This window comes from Pararge aegeria, chromosome 27, assembly GCF_905163445.1.
Source record: "Pararge aegeria chromosome 27, ilParAegt1.1, whole genome shotgun sequence".
Lineage (NCBI taxonomy): Eukaryota > Metazoa > Arthropoda > Insecta > Lepidoptera > Nymphalidae > Pararge > Pararge aegeria.
The window spans coordinates 1381245-1399421 of NC_053206.1; the positions used below are offsets into that span (position 1 = coordinate 1381245).

The 18177-nt window shown below is 36.6% G+C and overlaps 1 protein-coding gene across 2 annotated transcripts in view; it reads left to right on the plus strand.

Annotated features, from left to right (window-relative positions):
* The window catches only part of LOC120635673 (BCL2/adenovirus E1B 19 kDa protein-interacting protein 3), a 42576-nt gene that overhangs the window by 17017 nt on the left and 7382 nt on the right, over positions 1–18177 (plus strand). The window contains exons 1-2 of one of the 2 annotated variants that reach the window (XM_039906762.1): positions 7110–7348; positions 13552–13687. In XM_039906762.1, the coding sequence (XP_039762696.1) occupies positions 7309–7348; positions 13552–13687 (176 nt within the window). In that variant the 5' untranslated portion in view covers positions 7110–7308. Of the gene's footprint in view, positions 1–7109; positions 7349–13551; positions 13688–18177 lie in introns of those variants that run through there. The other variant, XM_039906761.1, reaches the window with a different exon arrangement.

The following is an 18177-nucleotide window of genomic DNA, read 5'->3' on the forward strand; positions in this document are numbered from 1 at the left end:
AAATACATATACAGACACTGAAAAACACTTATGCTCATCACACAAACATTTTCCAGTTGTGGGAATCGAACCCACGGCACGACACAGAAAGCAGGGTCGCTGCCCACTGCGCCAGTCGGCCGTCAATTATCTTAGTAGGTAATTTAGGGGATAACTGAAAAACATGGTAACTACAAGATGTCATGGTAAATTCTCTAGAAACTAGAAGTATTAACCTCGACTATAATCATGTCATTGTTATATGGTTCGTTTCACTCCTTAAACGGTTTGATGTAATACCCAGTGGGTCTAAAACAGGCGAGGGCGGTATACTAATTATCTCTATACAACTTGTAACCTAATTACGAAATAAATATGAAGGATGCAATAAGTATATCATATCATACTAATTTTATTTTATAAATGTCAATGTAAGTTTGTTTGTTACGCTTTCACGCAAAAACTACTTAACTGATCATCATGAATCTTTGTACACATATTCTTGGAAGTGTTAGAAGTAATACAGGATACTTTTTATCCCGACATTAAGCTCGGTTCCTTTGGGAGAGGGGATGATAGTGCTTGACGATTTTACACCATAACTCCAACAAATTAAAACCGATTTAAATAATTATTTTCATACTATAGAGGTTATATTATGTGTTTAATTTTGCCTAAACTGTGGTTGGAGATAGAAAACAGAACTCCTCAGCGGACAGCAGAAAATCCCTATTTTAAGGCTTAGCGATACTGAATACTCTATTTTTTTTTAGAACTGCAGCTAAATTTAGTGCCACATGAAAAAACAAAATCAAACGCAGACGAAGTCGCGGGAAACAGCTAGTTTCATAATAAATCAATATTTATTTTTACATGCAAACGAATTCAAAACATTCTAAGTGTTTACTTCTGACAAGTTTGACAACCCTATTGAAGATAAAAGACCGACACGTGCATAGTACCTACGCTAGGCCTACCTTTACATTATTCATAAAAAAAATTCATCAGTTATCTTAGTACCCATAACACAAGCTGCGCTTACTTTGAGACTAGATGGCGATGTGTGTATTGTCATAGTATTTATTTAACTTTCCTAAGTTATGTGCGTAAAAGCATTTAATATATCCCTTGCTTCAACGGTGAAGGAAAACATCGTGGGGAAACCTGCATGTCTGAGAGTTCGCCATAATGTCCTCAAAGGTGTGGAGTCCAGCATTCCGCACTGGGCCAGCGTGGTGGACTACGACCTTAACCTTTTTTCATGGTGGAAGGAGACCCGTTTCCTATAGTGGGCCAATGGGTAATAGGTTGATATGATGATAAGCGGTTCTTATTTATTTACTAGCTTTTCAAGGGAAACAAACAGTAAAACAAACACATAAAAGTAATGCAGTATTTTTATATCACATAAACCAATGCAGTTTCCACAACTTAGTTATACATATACGATAACATTTGATTATTTAATTATTTCTGTACTAAATACATCACAAAAGTTATAATAAAGCACAGTTTCTGTATTCTATTTGTATTTTTGTCATGCCCATATTTTTTTTATATCATACATACAGTGCCTGCCTGATTAAGCAAGCGCGGGGCCCAAATTCCATAAAAGAGCCCTTGATCTGCTATGGGTTCTTATGTATAAAGTGGTAAAAATACAATTCAATACTCAATACGTATCTTAAATACAATACGTATTTGCTATCTATAGGTTACAATTTTGCAAGTAATTAATAGTTTAGTAAATTACTATAGGCGATGTCTGTGTGCGTGTGCGTGTCCGTCTGTCAGTCAGTCAGTCAGTCAGGCAGAGATGAGTGATATTAAATATGCGGGGCCCCCTTTCGCGCGGGGCCCGTAGCAATTGCTACCGTAATGTGGTTAATCCGGCACTGCATACATGTATATATTTATATATATATATATATTTATATACATATATATATATATATATATACATATTTATATACATATATATATTTATATACATATATATATATATAGAATATAGGTAAACACAGGGGAAACATTTTACTTAAATAAATTATGTGACCTTTTACTTAACATTAACCACAATTGCTTACGAATAAGTACCTACCAAGCGAAAATTGTACAAAAAAAAGAAAGAAAAAATTAAATTAAAACACTGTTGTGTCTTAGCTCTATATCCCCAGCTCTTATGAGTTATGAGACCCGTTTCTCGAAGAAATACATTAAAAAGACTGGTTAAATACACTGATAAAACGAATTCCGGGGGATGCCAGAGCAAACTGGTACAATGGAACGTGTGTTGAGTAATATCAAATCGTAGTTTATCCATTGCCAAATTCGCAGTACACATACGCGCCAAAATGTCGTTATCTATTGCCCAACTCCCATTACAATTATGGAGTTTTATATAAAGGTGTCACAAATACACCGGACCCCGATGGATTCCCGACGAAACTAAGGACGGGAAGCGTGTTGAGCAATATCAAATCGTAGTTTATCAATTGCCAAACGCGCCAAAACGTCTTATCTAATGCCCAACCCCCGTAAAAGTTATGGAGTTAGATATAAAGGTGTCACAATTTTTAAGTACCAAGATTCAACACAAAACGCTCGAGTACAACGCAATTCGATAAACAATATCTTGACGATACGCAATGCCTGCGGTTAGTCATAATATTGATACGTGACCGAAGTCATCTAGAACTTGACGTCCGCGTCTACGTCACATCTACGTAACGACCTAATGAACTGTTCATCGATGCTGATGCCCTGGTAGGTTCTGTTTAATAACCTTCTTTGCGCAGTGGTGAGGTCCCGAATTCTGCCCCCAGGCAGGGTAATTTACAATTTCAGAATAGTCACTGGTCTGTTCCGGTGGCTATTTTCGGTCGTGGCTGGTTACTACTCTACGGACAAGACGTTGCCGCTAAGCGACTTACGTTCCGAAACGATGCCGCTACCGATTTGGGGTACGGCTTTTATATAATACAAGTACCTAATTTAGTATCCTAAGGTTTCCTGGCAGAGATCACTTCTTATCGATAAGGCCGCTTTTTGTTACATACTACATTCTTAAAGTGTTTGTTCTTTTTTTTTTTTTTTTTTTGTTTTTAAGAATGACTAGCTGTTGCCTGCGACTTCGTCTACGTTTGATTTTGTTTTTGATGTGGCATTCAATTTAGTTTGAGTTCTAAAAAAATTTAAAGTATTCAGTATCGCTAAGCCTTAAATGAGGGGTTTGCTGCTGTCCGCTGAGGAGTTCTGTCATTTATCTCCAACCACATTCTACAGATCCACACAAAGTTTGGGCAAAATTAAACACATATTACAACCTCTATAGTACAAAAATAATTAATAAAATCGGTTATAATTTGTCGGAGTTATGGTGTAAAATCGTCAAACACTTTCGTCCCCTCCCCAAAAGGAACCGATCTTAATGTCGGGATAAAAAGTGTCCTATATTACTTCTAACACTTCCAAGAATATGTGTACAAAGTTTCATGGGGAACGGTTAAGTAAGTAGTTTTTGCGTGAAAGCGTAACAAACAAACTTACATTGACATTTATAATATTAGTAGGGATAGGGGATAGTAGTAATCAGTAGGGAAGTAGGGATAAGGATGTACAAAAAAAAATGTATGTGCATTGAGTAAAAAGCTCATCATAAACATCTTCATCAACTCATCGCCGGTCCCCGACATGGCACGGATCTCATCTCAGAATGAGAAAGGTTTATATATTATGAAAATTAAGCTTAATTTGCCATACTCCGCGAACAGCAGGAGAATCTGTATGGTGTAATTTATAATTACTTCATTCCGTATACTCCACACCAAACAGATCCTCGGCAATGTACCCTCTACGCACGTTTCGCTCCGAAACCGGAGCATCCTCAGGAGATGTTGTCTTGAATGAATAATTGTTAAGATCCAATATGTAGTCCACCACGCTGCCCAAGTGCGGATTGGTGGACTTCACACGCCCTAAAATCATAATAGATAACTCTGGGGAAAGCAGTTTTCCTCACGATGTTATCTCTCACGGTTACAGAAAATGATATTTAATTGATTAAAACGCAAAAAAACTCAAGTTATAGGATAAAAGACGATATTTAATTGCATTTGATATTATAGACACCTCAATTTTATTTATTTTCTAAGACGCAAACGTTTGTCTGTTTGTTTATTGCCTATTTTCGGCTCAAACGCCGATCTTGGTGATGCTTGCACAAGGATTTTTATTTTATTATAGTAATAATTGAAGCGGTGATAGCGCACTGGGTTGGATCTCGGGGGGCCGAGTTCGAATCCCAGCACGCACCTCTGACTTGCGTTTGAAGTAATTAAAAATATCACTTGCTTCGACGTTGAAGGAAAACATCGTGACCCGCATGCCTGAGAATTCTACATAATGTTCTCAAAGGTATGTGGAGTCCACCAATCCGCACTGGGCCAGCGTGGTGGACTACGGCCTTAACCCCTTCCCATTGTGGGAGGAGACCCGTACCCTGTAGTGGGCCGGTAATTAAAGGGGATTCGAACTCGGCTCCCCGAAAGTGGAGTTGAAGTCCTACCCATTGGGTTATAACCGCTTCATTCCTTAGCCTCATGTGTCTGTAATTGCACCGGCAGCCGCACCCTCAGACCGGAGCACAGCGATGCCGCTTAGCCGCAGAAATAACCATTGCGGTAGCACTTACCCGGACGAGCTCCGTCACATAAAACTCTACTACCACATAAAGATATTTGAATAAACGACATTTTACTTCACCACCAGGAATCACCGCGACGATTTATGAATCATATTTTCGTATCAATACAGGAAATCGTTGCGGACTCGCCATTTCGACCTTACCTCTAAAATTATATTAAAGCGTAGATCGAAACTGCAACGTTTCCTACTAGATGACGCTACAGTCGCTATAAGACTGATGTAAAAGGGCATATACTAATTTCGGCATTGACGGTAGGAGAGCCAATGCTTAATTGCAGAAAGCTCTCAGGACGCGATTGCCAGAGAGTCGCAGGTTCAAATCCTGTCGGTTCCGAAATTTTTTATATGCATTTTAAATTTATATTAAAGCGACTGGTGCACCTGCCAAAAAACGTTCATAAACAATTTTCATGTGAAATTTCTCGTATTAAACGCGCGCCACTCGTTTCCTGTCGGTCTGGTTTACTCATTTTACACCATAATTCCGACAAATTATAACCGATTTAAATAATTATTTTTGTACTATAGAGGTTATAATATGTGTTTAATTTACAGGACAGCACTTCTCAGCGGACATCAGCAAACCCCTCATTTAAGGCTTAGCGATACTGAATACTTTAATTTTTTTAGGACTGAAACTAAATTGAATGCCACATCAAAATACAAAATCAAACGCAGACGAAGTCGCGGGTAATAGCTAGTTATAGTATAAAGTATTACGTAAACGATAAAAAGCTTGGTTGTGAACAATTGTTCTAACCAGGTTTTGCTTCTTAAATATTTTCTAATGACAATGTAAATGGTGATAACAAAAAGAACACCCGGCTAAGTTTTTTTTTTTAATCTATTTATTTAAGGGACTTTTATAGGTTACCTATATGTCAGCCCCATCGTTACACACAATATGAATCCTTAATAAACATATATCTTAAACTACAACAATTTGAGAGAATCACCAACAAATCTATAAAGTTTCATTGCCGAAATGCTCAACGGTTCGCTAATAATAGAGTTAAAAATGCCAATGTACATAAAATTAATATTCAGTTCGTAGGTTAGTGTTTCTCGCTAGCTGTGATTCCGAACACACGCCATTAGTAGGTGCAAAATATCATCTACCTCACCACATAAATCACAATTGGGAGAATCAACTTTCCTCATTAGATATTTGAACTTGCCTAAAGGCATGTGCCCAGATATAAGTCTAAATGCTAGAACTAACTTATTCCTACTAATGTTACTATTCAAAAACCAGGATGAGGGGCTCAGATTGAATGGTCCTGTACCATATACCTTTATCAAGCGATCTCTCATTTAAATATTCATTCCAATGTTCAAAACAAATACTCTTGTATTTGGGCAACATTTCGGCCGGCTAAGTTTGTTGTGGGCTTCTTCTTAGACCAGGGCGCGTTTGGAACCCTCGTAGCTTTAGTTTTAAGTTTACGAATGTAGTTATCGCCGTCGCTACTCACTGCTATGTACACATTTTGTATATAATCAACGCATAAAAAGTGCCATCTATGTGCCTATTTGAATAAAGAAATTTTTTGACTTTGACATATCATAATCATTAAACTCACTATCATCATCATATATCTATTTTATATGTCACTAAGGAGTACAGTTTTGACGGTCCCACTGATACCAGTGATCACGACTATACAGTCGTGAGTGTTGGGGACTTAAGTGAGAGTTACCGGGTTCGATGGCTTCGGCCGTGGCTAGTTATCACTACCGCCAAAGACATGTCGCTCATATTAGGATTTAAAAAGAAAAACTTTTGTAGCCGTAGAAATAAATTCCACCCTCATCACCTGGATGCCTGGTATTCTTCTACTGTTTGAAATACCAGATCATTTCTACCGCGCACTTGCAAATTACGGAACAATCTCCCATCTGATGTGTTTCCTCAAAAATACAATCTAGGGTTATGGGTTATATTACAAGGGGCGGTGGTGATCATTTAACAACAGGTGACCCACTTGCTCGTTTGCCCGCTATTAATATAAAAAAAAAGCTTTCCCACTTCACGGCATAACCGATCGTATATTAAATTTAAATATAGAAAGTTTCCTAGCATCCTGGAGACGGTGTAAGGGTACTTTTTATCCCGGGAAAATAAACCGTCCCGCGATGTTTAAAAAGACGCAAAAGATTCGCGGGAGACAGCTAGTTAGTTGATAAAATTACTTATCTTAACAGAACTAAACCACTTAAAGTTCGCGACCGAAGTCACGTTTAAAGCGAAGTCAGTTTAAAATAACATCTGTCCGAGAAAACAATCGTCTCATTAAAACCACTCCGTTGCAAATGCAATACAAAGTTGGGCCTACGTGCAGCATCTACGCAGATATCGTCAAGAACATGCGCCTACGCATTCGCTTTGTTTACGTTCGAAATTCGAAAATAAACACCGAACACGCCAGTCTCGTTCGAGCGCTCGGCGCATAAACACGCGAGCTGTGCTCCGTTGAATTAATCATTTCAAAATATTTGTTCACGTGTATATCGATTTCTACGCAGTTAAAGACAAAAGTGATATATTTATATAAAGTCCTGTGTGCATTGTTGTGTTTTTATATTTGGTAAAGAGTGAGCAGTGCCAAAGAGACAGTGAATATGATCGAGCCGATGAATGCCTCGTCGGTGGATGAACTCGGTAAAATGTTGTTTACGTTTTTGTTTTTTTTTTGTCTTGATATGTTTCAAATACAAACGCACATCGCTAAGGAGGCGTTCATAAAATACGTGAGATTTTTAGAGGGGCGGAGGGGATCGAGTCAAAAAACACATCACGTAATTTATGGACCGCATCCGCGTTAAAAGATATTAAAGCAACCAAAATACTCTGTAATTTTTGATACACTTAGAATTTTGTATCGCGCTGTTATCTAGAATTTCTACTCGGGTGTGAGAGATCTTATTTGCCGCAATGCATTCCGTCCGTCCGCGAGAATTGAGCTATTATATTTTAATACGGAAGGCGGGCGAGTCGGTGCGCTGTGTCGGGGTATATCGTGCAGGCTAGCGTTAGTATTAGGTATATTGTTTGGATAGCAAAGGTTGTACGCGGACGGAATCGCGAGAACACAATCGTCATCATCATCATATCAATCCATTACCGGCACACTGCAGGGCATGGATCCCCTCCCACAATGAGAAGGGGTAAAGGTACCACCGATTGGTGGGCTCCACACACCTTTAAGAACATTATGGAGAACTCTCATATGGACATAAATTAGTGATATCTGCATATCGTCTGCGAAAGGTGCAGAATTCCTTTGTGGGATTGAGTATACGCTTTTACAACGTGATTCCTAAGAAAATTCTTGACCTACCAATGCATACATTTAAAAAATGTGTAAAAACGCATCTAGTACAGCGAGGTTACTATACATTTGATGAATTCCTCAATTTACAAGGTAGATTGGAAGCAGCCAGCCCCGCTCTCATCTCCCGCAAGATAGAAAAATGATTGTAAATGTTGATGTTGGAACAGAACAACTACTGAGTTTCTTGCCGGCTCTTCTCGGTAGAATCTGCTTTCCGAACCGGTGGTAGAGTCACTACAAACATACATACTTGACGTTTCAAAAGTGCTTATAAAGTAGGCCTACTTGAAATAAATGAATTTGAATTTGAATTTTCTCAGGCATGCAGGTTTCCTCACGATATTTTCCTTCACAGTATCGCGGGAACGCTACTGTTATAATAATCCAAATGGCTATTTACCGACGCGCTATAATTAAGATCTTATCAAAATGTGTCGAGCTTACGACTAATTAATGTATGGAAACAGTAATTTACTAAATACGCGGAATGGATTTACGAAGTTGTACTTCTTTAGCGGCGTTAGGAAAAAATCTTCATCACCAACAGCCCACAAGCGTTCACTGCTGAACATAGGTCTTCCGCCTTTCTCATCTAGCCGCAGCCAGCTTTTAAGAAGAAGAAATACTTTATTGCACGTATAACATACAGGAAAAGAAACAGTAAGGAATATACAGTACACAATGTAGACATGCAAAGGCGGCCTTATTGCTGCAAGCAATCTCTTACAGGCAACCTTTGTAAATAGGACTTACAGCAAGAGGACGGGACGGCCAAGAATGTTGATAGATATACATAAAAACCAAAATGTAAAGATACATATACATATATAATTTAAATAAATATACGTAATATATAAATATAAAATATACATAATATATTAATAGAAAATATACATAATATATATAACAAACATAATATATATTAAGGTCATCTGTCCAGCGGGCTGGAGGTCTTTCAACACTGCGCTTATACCGATTCGCGGTCTCCAGAACACGTCTGCCCCAACGGCTATCTGTCCTACGACGGACAAGACCCGCCCACTGCCACTTCAACTTTCTTATCCTTCGAGCTATGTCGGTGACCTTGGTTCTTCTACGGAGTTCATCGTTGCGAATTCTATCCCGAAGAGAGACTCCCAACATAGCTCGCTCCATAGCGCGTTGCTAGGAAAAAATCGTGGGAGTGAAATTTTACGATGTAACAAAATTCGCGTCACTAAAAACCGACACCCTGAAGTTAGCTATAAGGTTTGACAGTGTACACTTTCAATTCTCAAAGTCCGCTGTCTCATTCCGGTGATTTAATTACGGACATATTTTGACTATGACTATTCTCATTATCGCTGGCGATCGCCAACGAATTAACTACTGTTTCTTTCGTTTGCTGTACGGTCGTTTGTAAATAGTTACAATTATTATTGTTAACATTAACCTTTGTGACAGTGTACTGTTTGTAAACGATTGTGAGGAATATTAGTAGTGTAAGAAAGTACTTATATTCGGGGTGTGATCTGATGGTTCGGTGTGCTTGAAAAATGTAGGTAAGTTTAGAGCAAATTCTTAACTAACATTCTATTGAGATGATTCGCAAAGGAAGTTATGCACCTACTACGCGCGGCACGTAAAAAGAGCTAGTTTTTTTTATACAGAGAAAATGCCTGACGCATACCACTCCGTTGGGGGAAACGGAGTAGTTATGTGGGACTTGCACCCACTAAAAACTCTGTGTGTCCCTCGATAGACCTATATTACCTGATAGTGAGAGCACGGGGTTCACTTGCGTATTCACCGCACTCTAACGTAAAAAGAGCTCTGACTGACTCACATAAACCGGCGATTTTATTCATACAACTTATTTAAGAATAACAGGATCAGTTTTTTGTTTCATTGCATAACATTATCATGCCTATAACATAGGTATAATTATAAATAAATAATGAAGTTTATTGTTTACACTAAAAAAAAAACATTATTTAATATAATTGCCGTAATGGCAGACAGTAAAACTTATTTACTGCGCTGGTCGGTCGTCGGAGAGCTTACTTTATTGGACATAGGATATGCGATCTATATAATACCAAATGAGTATTCCAAAAAATTATAGATACCTACTCACAAATTTAATTATACAGTAACATCAACATTGCATCGGTGAGTTTAAGCGCAAAATTAAAAAACCGGTTGTTACGTAATCCTCTTTTATTTATATTTTGATTTTTATTATAGTTTTTAGTATCTTTTGTATTTTTTTAAATTTATCTCTTAAGTTTTATTTTCTTTTTATTGAAGAACGTCTATATTTCATCACGCATGCAGAATTAGCCTGTAAGTGGGGTAATACAATGTATAATTCACAATATTACAATTATGTTTCTAATTAAATTAAGGCATTGTATATAACGTTGGCTTCCTATTAAATAAATAAAATAGCATGTTCAGTACGTATTTTTTTAAAGCATTCATGCAGGTTTCCACATGATGTTTTTTTTCCTTCAACGTTGAAGCAAGTGATATTTTAATTACTTAAAACGCACTTTACTTATTAACTTTGAAAAGTTAGAGGTGCGTGCTGGGTCTCGGACTCGGTCCCCCGAAAGTGAAGTCTAGCTCCTACCCAATTCGGCACGTTACAGGACGTGATCCTTGCCTGCCCTAAAAAGTGTTGCTCGGTTCAGAGGCGATGTACTCGTATGTAGTAACGCCTCCCATTGCATAATAACCAGTTTTAACTTCTCGAATTACATGCTCTAACAATGTATATGCGTAGCAGGTTTTAAATTGGTTTTAGTATTTTACTATTCTAGTATTCTATCCATTTCTACTATATTGTTAATGTAAATTAATAAAAAATAAACCTCTTTAATTCTTGCTTACAATAGATAGATAACATGGCAATACGTATTATGATCTTGCGTGAAAACATTGAATACAAAGAAAATAAATAAAAAATAAACAGAAAAAAGATAACAAGAGGTTCTAAATTGCATTTAAGAGAATTAGTAATTATTATCTGGTGTTATATATCTTCTAGCAAGTACCCGTCTCATGCGGCAACTTTTGCGATATCGTCGGATCATCTTGCATACGGTCTCTACGCCTACCTTTCTATGGCCTGCATGACCCGGCCATGACGTCAGCCTTATTGTCCAACGGTCGTCAACCATTCTAGATATGTGGCCTGCCCTTCGCCATTTTAATCTTTTATTGTTAATGTATAGAGGTGCAACTTTTGAAGTTATACTTTCTTTTGGCGCGTTAGGGAAAAAATTATGAGAGTAAATTTTTACGATGCGCGCGCACACCGTCATATAAAACAGACACCCTGAAGTTAGCTATAAGGTTCGACAGTGTATACTTTCAATTGTCAAAGTCTGCGGGCTCATTCCGCTGATCTAATTGATTCAGTTGTACATAAATCTAAAATTTTAATGTTGGTCGTCCGATAATGAGTCTATTATTATTTCAAATTTATTTATGTTTATTATATCCATTTCTTTAATTGCATATTTTTTTGTGATATATAAATAAACTTTATTTAACTAAAATGCGTTATTGAAAACTTTCAATGTATTAAATACCTTTTTCTACAAACGTAGAATAAGGCGAAAGATGACATTTTTGAAAATATTTTTAATTTAAATCTTGTTACGCCAAAGGAGTGTAACTTCTAACTCGTGGACATAAGTACACAAACATTTTTTTTTAAACACTAAATTTTAAATTGAATAACGAATGACTTTAGAAATCTATGCTTTATATTCGAATAGGAATATAGTTAAACTATTACTGTTTACTTATTTTAATATTGCGCGCTTGTATGTGTAGGAAACTGTATGTTGGCAGTACATTTGAATGTCGATCGAAGCAACATCCGACGAACGCCGTGTTCTAGATATGGAATCTCGATTGCGTGTCCAAACCGGCCGCTGTCCGCCATGTTTGTAGCTAGCTAGCCCGCGAACCGCGATTGCCATCATACCGGATATGTATTACCTACACACGTGAGAAATAATAACACAAGTATTTATTTATTAATGCAATGCTGTTTCTATCTCATCAAAACTTTAATGGTTAGGTTAGGGTCAGCTTTTGTATGAATGAATGAATGAATGAATACACTTTTATTGTACACCACAGAGAAAATTTACAGAGATACAAATACAACAAGCACAATAAGGTAGAACGTACAATTTGTACTTATTTTTTAAGTAGAAAGTTTAAACAAAAACATCTCCTCAGTACATATGTTACCCTGGTACTTCGTGTAGATCATCTGGAGTCAGAATGGAGTCTTATTCTACTCACTAAATTAGGCTATGCCAACAAAAAAAAACATCTCAGTAAATATGCTTTCCTGGTATTTGGCATCTGTCATATTTAAGCCTTTTGCCTTTTTTGCCCCAAGACCTATGGCTCAGCAGTGAGTGCTGTGGTTTTGAGTGGGAAGTCCCGGTTGGTCTAATTGGGGAATTTATATTTTTTTAATTTTCTCCGGTCTGGGAGGCTTCGGCCGTGAAATAGATCTGGCGCTAAGCAGTTTATTGATTCGGTTTGGTGTTGCGTAAAAGCCGATTAGGGCCATTCCCCTAACAGGTTAGCCCGTCGTAGACTGCATCGTCACTTGCGGCAAGAGCTAAATCGTAGAGGAATTAAAAAAAATTAAGCGTTATTAAGGTGGCAAAAGAGCAAATCAGGCCAACGTTTTTTTTTACTACTAGTTAGCCCTAGACTGCAATCTCACCTGCTGGATCAGATGCAGCCTTAGATGGTAACGGGTTAGTTTAGCCCTAAAAGGTTAGGTTTGCTTTTATCATGAAAATGCTATTTGTATTACCAGGGTCAGCTTAAACTTTGTTAATAGTAGTATTTTAACGTGCAACAAAATACCTCTTCAGTACAAAAGCTACATATATACTATCCTGGTACTTTAACAACTTTTCAATTGATACCATAAGACTTCAGACGTAGGATGACTTGAGGGTTCGGAAATCAAGCAAATGCGCTAATTAAATAACGTGTAGGTACTCAAGTCAGTAATAAAACAATGCTTTAAATATAGGTTTTATAAAATGCATACTATAATAATATTTCATGTGCTACAAGGGTCAGCTTTAGGTCCTAATTGTTAGACACAGTGGGAGTAACAAAACATCTCAGTACATTATATTATGCTGCACAGTACACTGGGGTACTGATACTTGTCATCTTTCAAATTGATACCTTATGATTTATGAGGGTGAGGAAATAAAAAATAAAGTTTAAAAAGTTGCCTTGCAAGTATATATGCATTGTATAACATGCAAGAGTATTTCCCGTTTTACTTGGGTAGACTTATTATGCTAATTGGTCTAGAGAGTGGGAGTAACAAAACGTCTCAATACATATGCTATCCTGGTACATTGATACCATATAACATGAGAGCGTGGTGACAGCGCAACTCAAGCTAAAAAATACATATGTTTATTGTCCAAAATACATAATTATTTCAGTATCTGATCGTGCGGCTAAACAAACTTTCGCCTCTTTCCAGAGTCCTGGGTGGAGTTGAATTCTGGCGGCGTCCTCAGCGGCGCTGAGAATGAATACATCCGGCTGCTGAGAGAGGCTCAGCGCGAGAGCCGCGACTCCTCCGTCAGACATTCCAGGGCTTCCAGCATCAAGGGCAGGTGAGATCGATATATCTAATATAAATAAAAATCCCACTTCTGATGTCTGTTTCGGAATTTTGTTCTCACTTTTGGTGCAGGCTGGGTTATAGGATCGCACTTCTCATGTTGGCTTTGCTTTAGGATCTCACTTCTGATGTGAGTTCTAATATGTCCCCAATTCTATTTTAGGCGCCACTATAGAATCATACTTCTATTGTAGGTACTCGGCACTGGTTTAGGATCCCACTTCTGTTGTCGGCTATGGTATGAAACCCTACTTCTGTCGGCTTCTGCCTTCTCATGTCGGATTTGTTTAAAGATCCTACTTCTGATATGGGCTCGAATATAGTATCTCACCTTCGATGTATGTTAGAGTATAACATCCCACTTCTGTTGTTGACTTTCGTTTAGTTCCTACTGCTGCTGTAGGCTCTGCTGAAGGGACCTACTAAGGGACTGTAGGCTGTGCCTACTTGAATAAAGACTTTATTTTTGGTATGGTATGGTATCCAACTTCTGTTGTCAACTCCGGTGAAAGATCCCACAACTTTGATATCCTTAACAACCTTTTCATTAAGGGTTAAGAGAAAAATATTTGAAAATTTAATTTATGTACATATAACAAAATTTAAAAAGAAAGTTGACTGTAACAATATTAATATTAGAAGTAAAAATAAACTTGTAGTGCAGTTTACTAGGCTGCATAAAATTAGTAATTCAACAAATTACCAGATGAAATCCTTAAGTTGTTGTTGTCCATATTGAGGATAACATGTAGTAGAACTTGTGTGAATTAACTCGACTGTGAGATGGTGATAACAAAAAACAACCTGGCTAAGTTTGTTGTGGGTTCTTCTTAGACCAGGGCGCGTTTGGAACCCTCCTAGCTTTAGTTTTAATTTAACGAACGAAATGCAGTTTTCACCATCACCTAACATTAGTTTTAACACGTTAAATGTATGAACGCTTCATAAGTGCCTGTGATAAGGTCTACATGAGTAAAACATTTATGAATTTGGTTCACCTTCTATGGCGAAAATTCAGTTGTTAATATATGGAGTAGGTAATGACTACGTGTCGCGCGGGATTTTATAACATTCGATAACTCGCGATAAAAAATATATAAATGAAAGGCCGACGAAATCGATATTATTACATTATCGCGAGGAAACATTATAAAATGTCCAAGGTTGAGGTTGTATTGGACATAATACACCTGGTGCTTTATTACAGTATTAGTGCACCGTTGCTCGCAAACATTGTTGTGAGATTCCACAGAGTTAACTCGCGGATACGCACGTTTTTCCGTGACAAAAAGTAGCCTATGTGTGTTAATCCAGGGTATAATCTATCTGCATTCCAAAAATTCAGCCAAATTGGTTCAGCAGTTTTTTGGTGAAATAGTAACAAACGTCCATTCACCCTTATAACCTTTCGCATTTATAATGAATTCAAATTTATAGTTAAGCTGAAGGAAACAAAGAAACAACTTTCGCATTTATAATAATAGTATGGATTGTAATGTTTTGTTTTTTTATTTATTTAATTTTTTTTTCATATCACCAGTCAAATTGCTTCAGCAATTTTTCTTCTTCGCATTTATAATGAATTCAAATTTCTAAAATTAATAGTTAAGCTGAATATGGGAAACAAACAAACTTTCGCATTTAGTAATATATAGCTATTTTATTGTAAATTTTTTCTCAAATCACCAGTCGATAAAAAAACATTGGGATTCTATATCAAAGCTGACAACAGAAGTGGGATCCTAAATTAGAGTTTAAGATTTAATTTTTTTTTTCGGAGCAAAAGTGGTATAGATACCGTCACAGTTTAATGATCCTAATCTAATTAGTTTTAGAGTTGCAAATCTTGTACTTCCTATTGTCATTTTCTAAAGTTCTGCTAAAAGCCCTAGCTGAAAAAGTGTAGGCAATTTTGAGCTTTAAAAGAATGAGTTAAGAATTAATTGTGCTCCTATGTTTAAGTATTCGATAGTCGAAAACGTCACCTCGATTGCGAGAAAGCAAATCTTGTACTAAGTGGGATCCTGCCATCCTATATTAAAAGAGAGAATTTTATTATTCGAGAACACAAAGCTATTTCGTTCGTATATCTACGGCTTCATAAAACAGTCTGGCAGGCATATTAAACAACGAGACAGACAGCCGAAGTGCGGAAAAAGCCACTTAATATTTAAGGCCAGGGGCTCCCAACCTTTTTAAGCACACGTCACACTAACAACTTAAATTTGTCAGGACGCGGCGCCCACCCCTTTACCTAGTTTGTTGAAATAGATAGGTACCTACTGGTTAGTTAGGCAGATAGGCATAAAAAATAAAAAATAAAACTTTTTCGTTAAACAAACAATTTAACAGATCGCTTAGTAAAGAATAAAAAAAAAAAAAAACTACCCCATCACATGCATGTGATGGTTGAGCTTGGTCATCATCAAGCACAACAAAGAATTCACGGCGGTGGAATTGAATTATTATTCTTTGTTTTTTTTTTAATACAGAAGGAGCGCGAGCTCTGGTTGGGCAGCCCTGCTATTGCCAATCGAAAATTGGAAAGAGTTTGCATAAAGTGTGTATGGATGGATGCAAGGATGGATGGATGTTCTATACTATTTTATACAAAAACTACTGAACTGATTTTGATAAAACTTAACAGTAATACCGATTATGCAACATAATAACTAGAGTAGTTTCTAGTTGGTCCTAAAATCTGCCATCTGAGAGCTATCTAAGCGAGCGCTACACACATCGTTTTAGTTAGATGAAAATAACGTATAGTATGATTGTTACTCGGTAACAGTATTAAAACAGCGACAGCATATATCTATATTTTATGTGTGGGCCATAATAGCCAAAATAATAAGCAATAAAATCATTTGATTTTAATATGTATTATTAAATTAATTCTTATCAAAATAAATACATTTTTCGCTGCTGATATTTAAGAACACAACATTTGTTTTTTACACTAAGTTATAAGAACATAATATATTGATATTCTATTATATTATAACTTAATTTATTTTATGTATTATGTCCTAATAACTATTATTCCGCGAGGCGATTAAGGTAATATAGGATTACCATCTACTGCGACCACCCCACGTCTGCCCAACGAAGGGATTATGGCATTATGAAACCTATCGTTGGAGCGGCTTTTTAGTCCAACACAACTCTTATAGGCTATCGTTAATAAATGAGTATACATATAGACATACATTTTCAAAGCAAGCTCGATTAGTCATCGCATAAGGAATAGCAAAGTCACTTTATTATTACCTAGACCTAGACCAACCCAGTGCCATGTCTAGATTTTAGAGATCGCGTCTAGCCAAACCGGTTAGAAGTACCAGGCTGGCATAGGAATGTAGGAATTTTCTATTAATTAAATATAATCAAGGACGAGTTTCTTATTCACTTCTCTAAAACGGTTGAGGTTTTTATTTTCGTTTCGTATTCCTTTGCTTATTTATAAATCGTATGCATTTCTTTGATGTTATTTTACCAATTTCCATGACCGGTATCGAATTTAGAATATTAAAATTTTGTTTATGCTTTGTTTTTATTATGTAAAGTAGTGTTAATGTGGTTTTAATTATAATTCAGAGTTATTGTGACTTTGATATTTTGTTCTGCTATAAACTTAGAAAAATGTCTGTTTCGGCTTTAAATGTATGTGCAAATGTCAAATGTCTTTTAAAAAATAAAAAAAAAATTGACTTCGATTTTTGAATTTTTTTTGTGAACTATTCCAAAGTCCCCATGATACAGACTTTATTATCTAACAGAATCACATGATTTGTTATCCAATAGAATATAATATCCCATTGACTTGTTTAGAATACCGTTTGACCGTTTTGGTCTCTAATCGAATTTTACCCGAAGATTTCGATAATTAAGCTAAATGACGTTGAAATATCTATATAAATGTTGAACTTACTATAGTAACGATTAGTTTAGTAGATTAGATTTTATGTAGCTTATCAAAGACGAAAAAATATATTTCTTGATCATATTTCTGACTTAATGATACACTTGTTATTTAATAAAATTTTGGCAAAAGAGAAACAATACTGTACCGAGCATTTTTGATGTAAAAATTTTTTTTAATTACTTTTTCATTTCCTCCAAGACAAAGTTCAGACACAGACAAAGTCTGGGTGTTTTTTTAACTACAAGTTAGTCCTTTACTGCAATCTTATCTGCCGCTTAGTGATGATGCAGTCTAAGATGGTTGGAGCTAACCTGTTAGGGGTGTGACAGTTATATTAAACGTACCCCTAATCGGTTTCCAAACGTCATCGTACCGGAACGCTAAAACTAATTAGCGGCACGTCTTTGTCCGTAGGTTTCCCATTAGATAAGAATAGAGAAAATTCAAAAATGATAAATTTCCAAATTTCCCTGACAGGAATAGAATACGGGACCTCCCGCTTAAAATCACAGCGCTCACCTCTGCGCCGGGTAGGTCGTATTTAATTATTGTCTAGA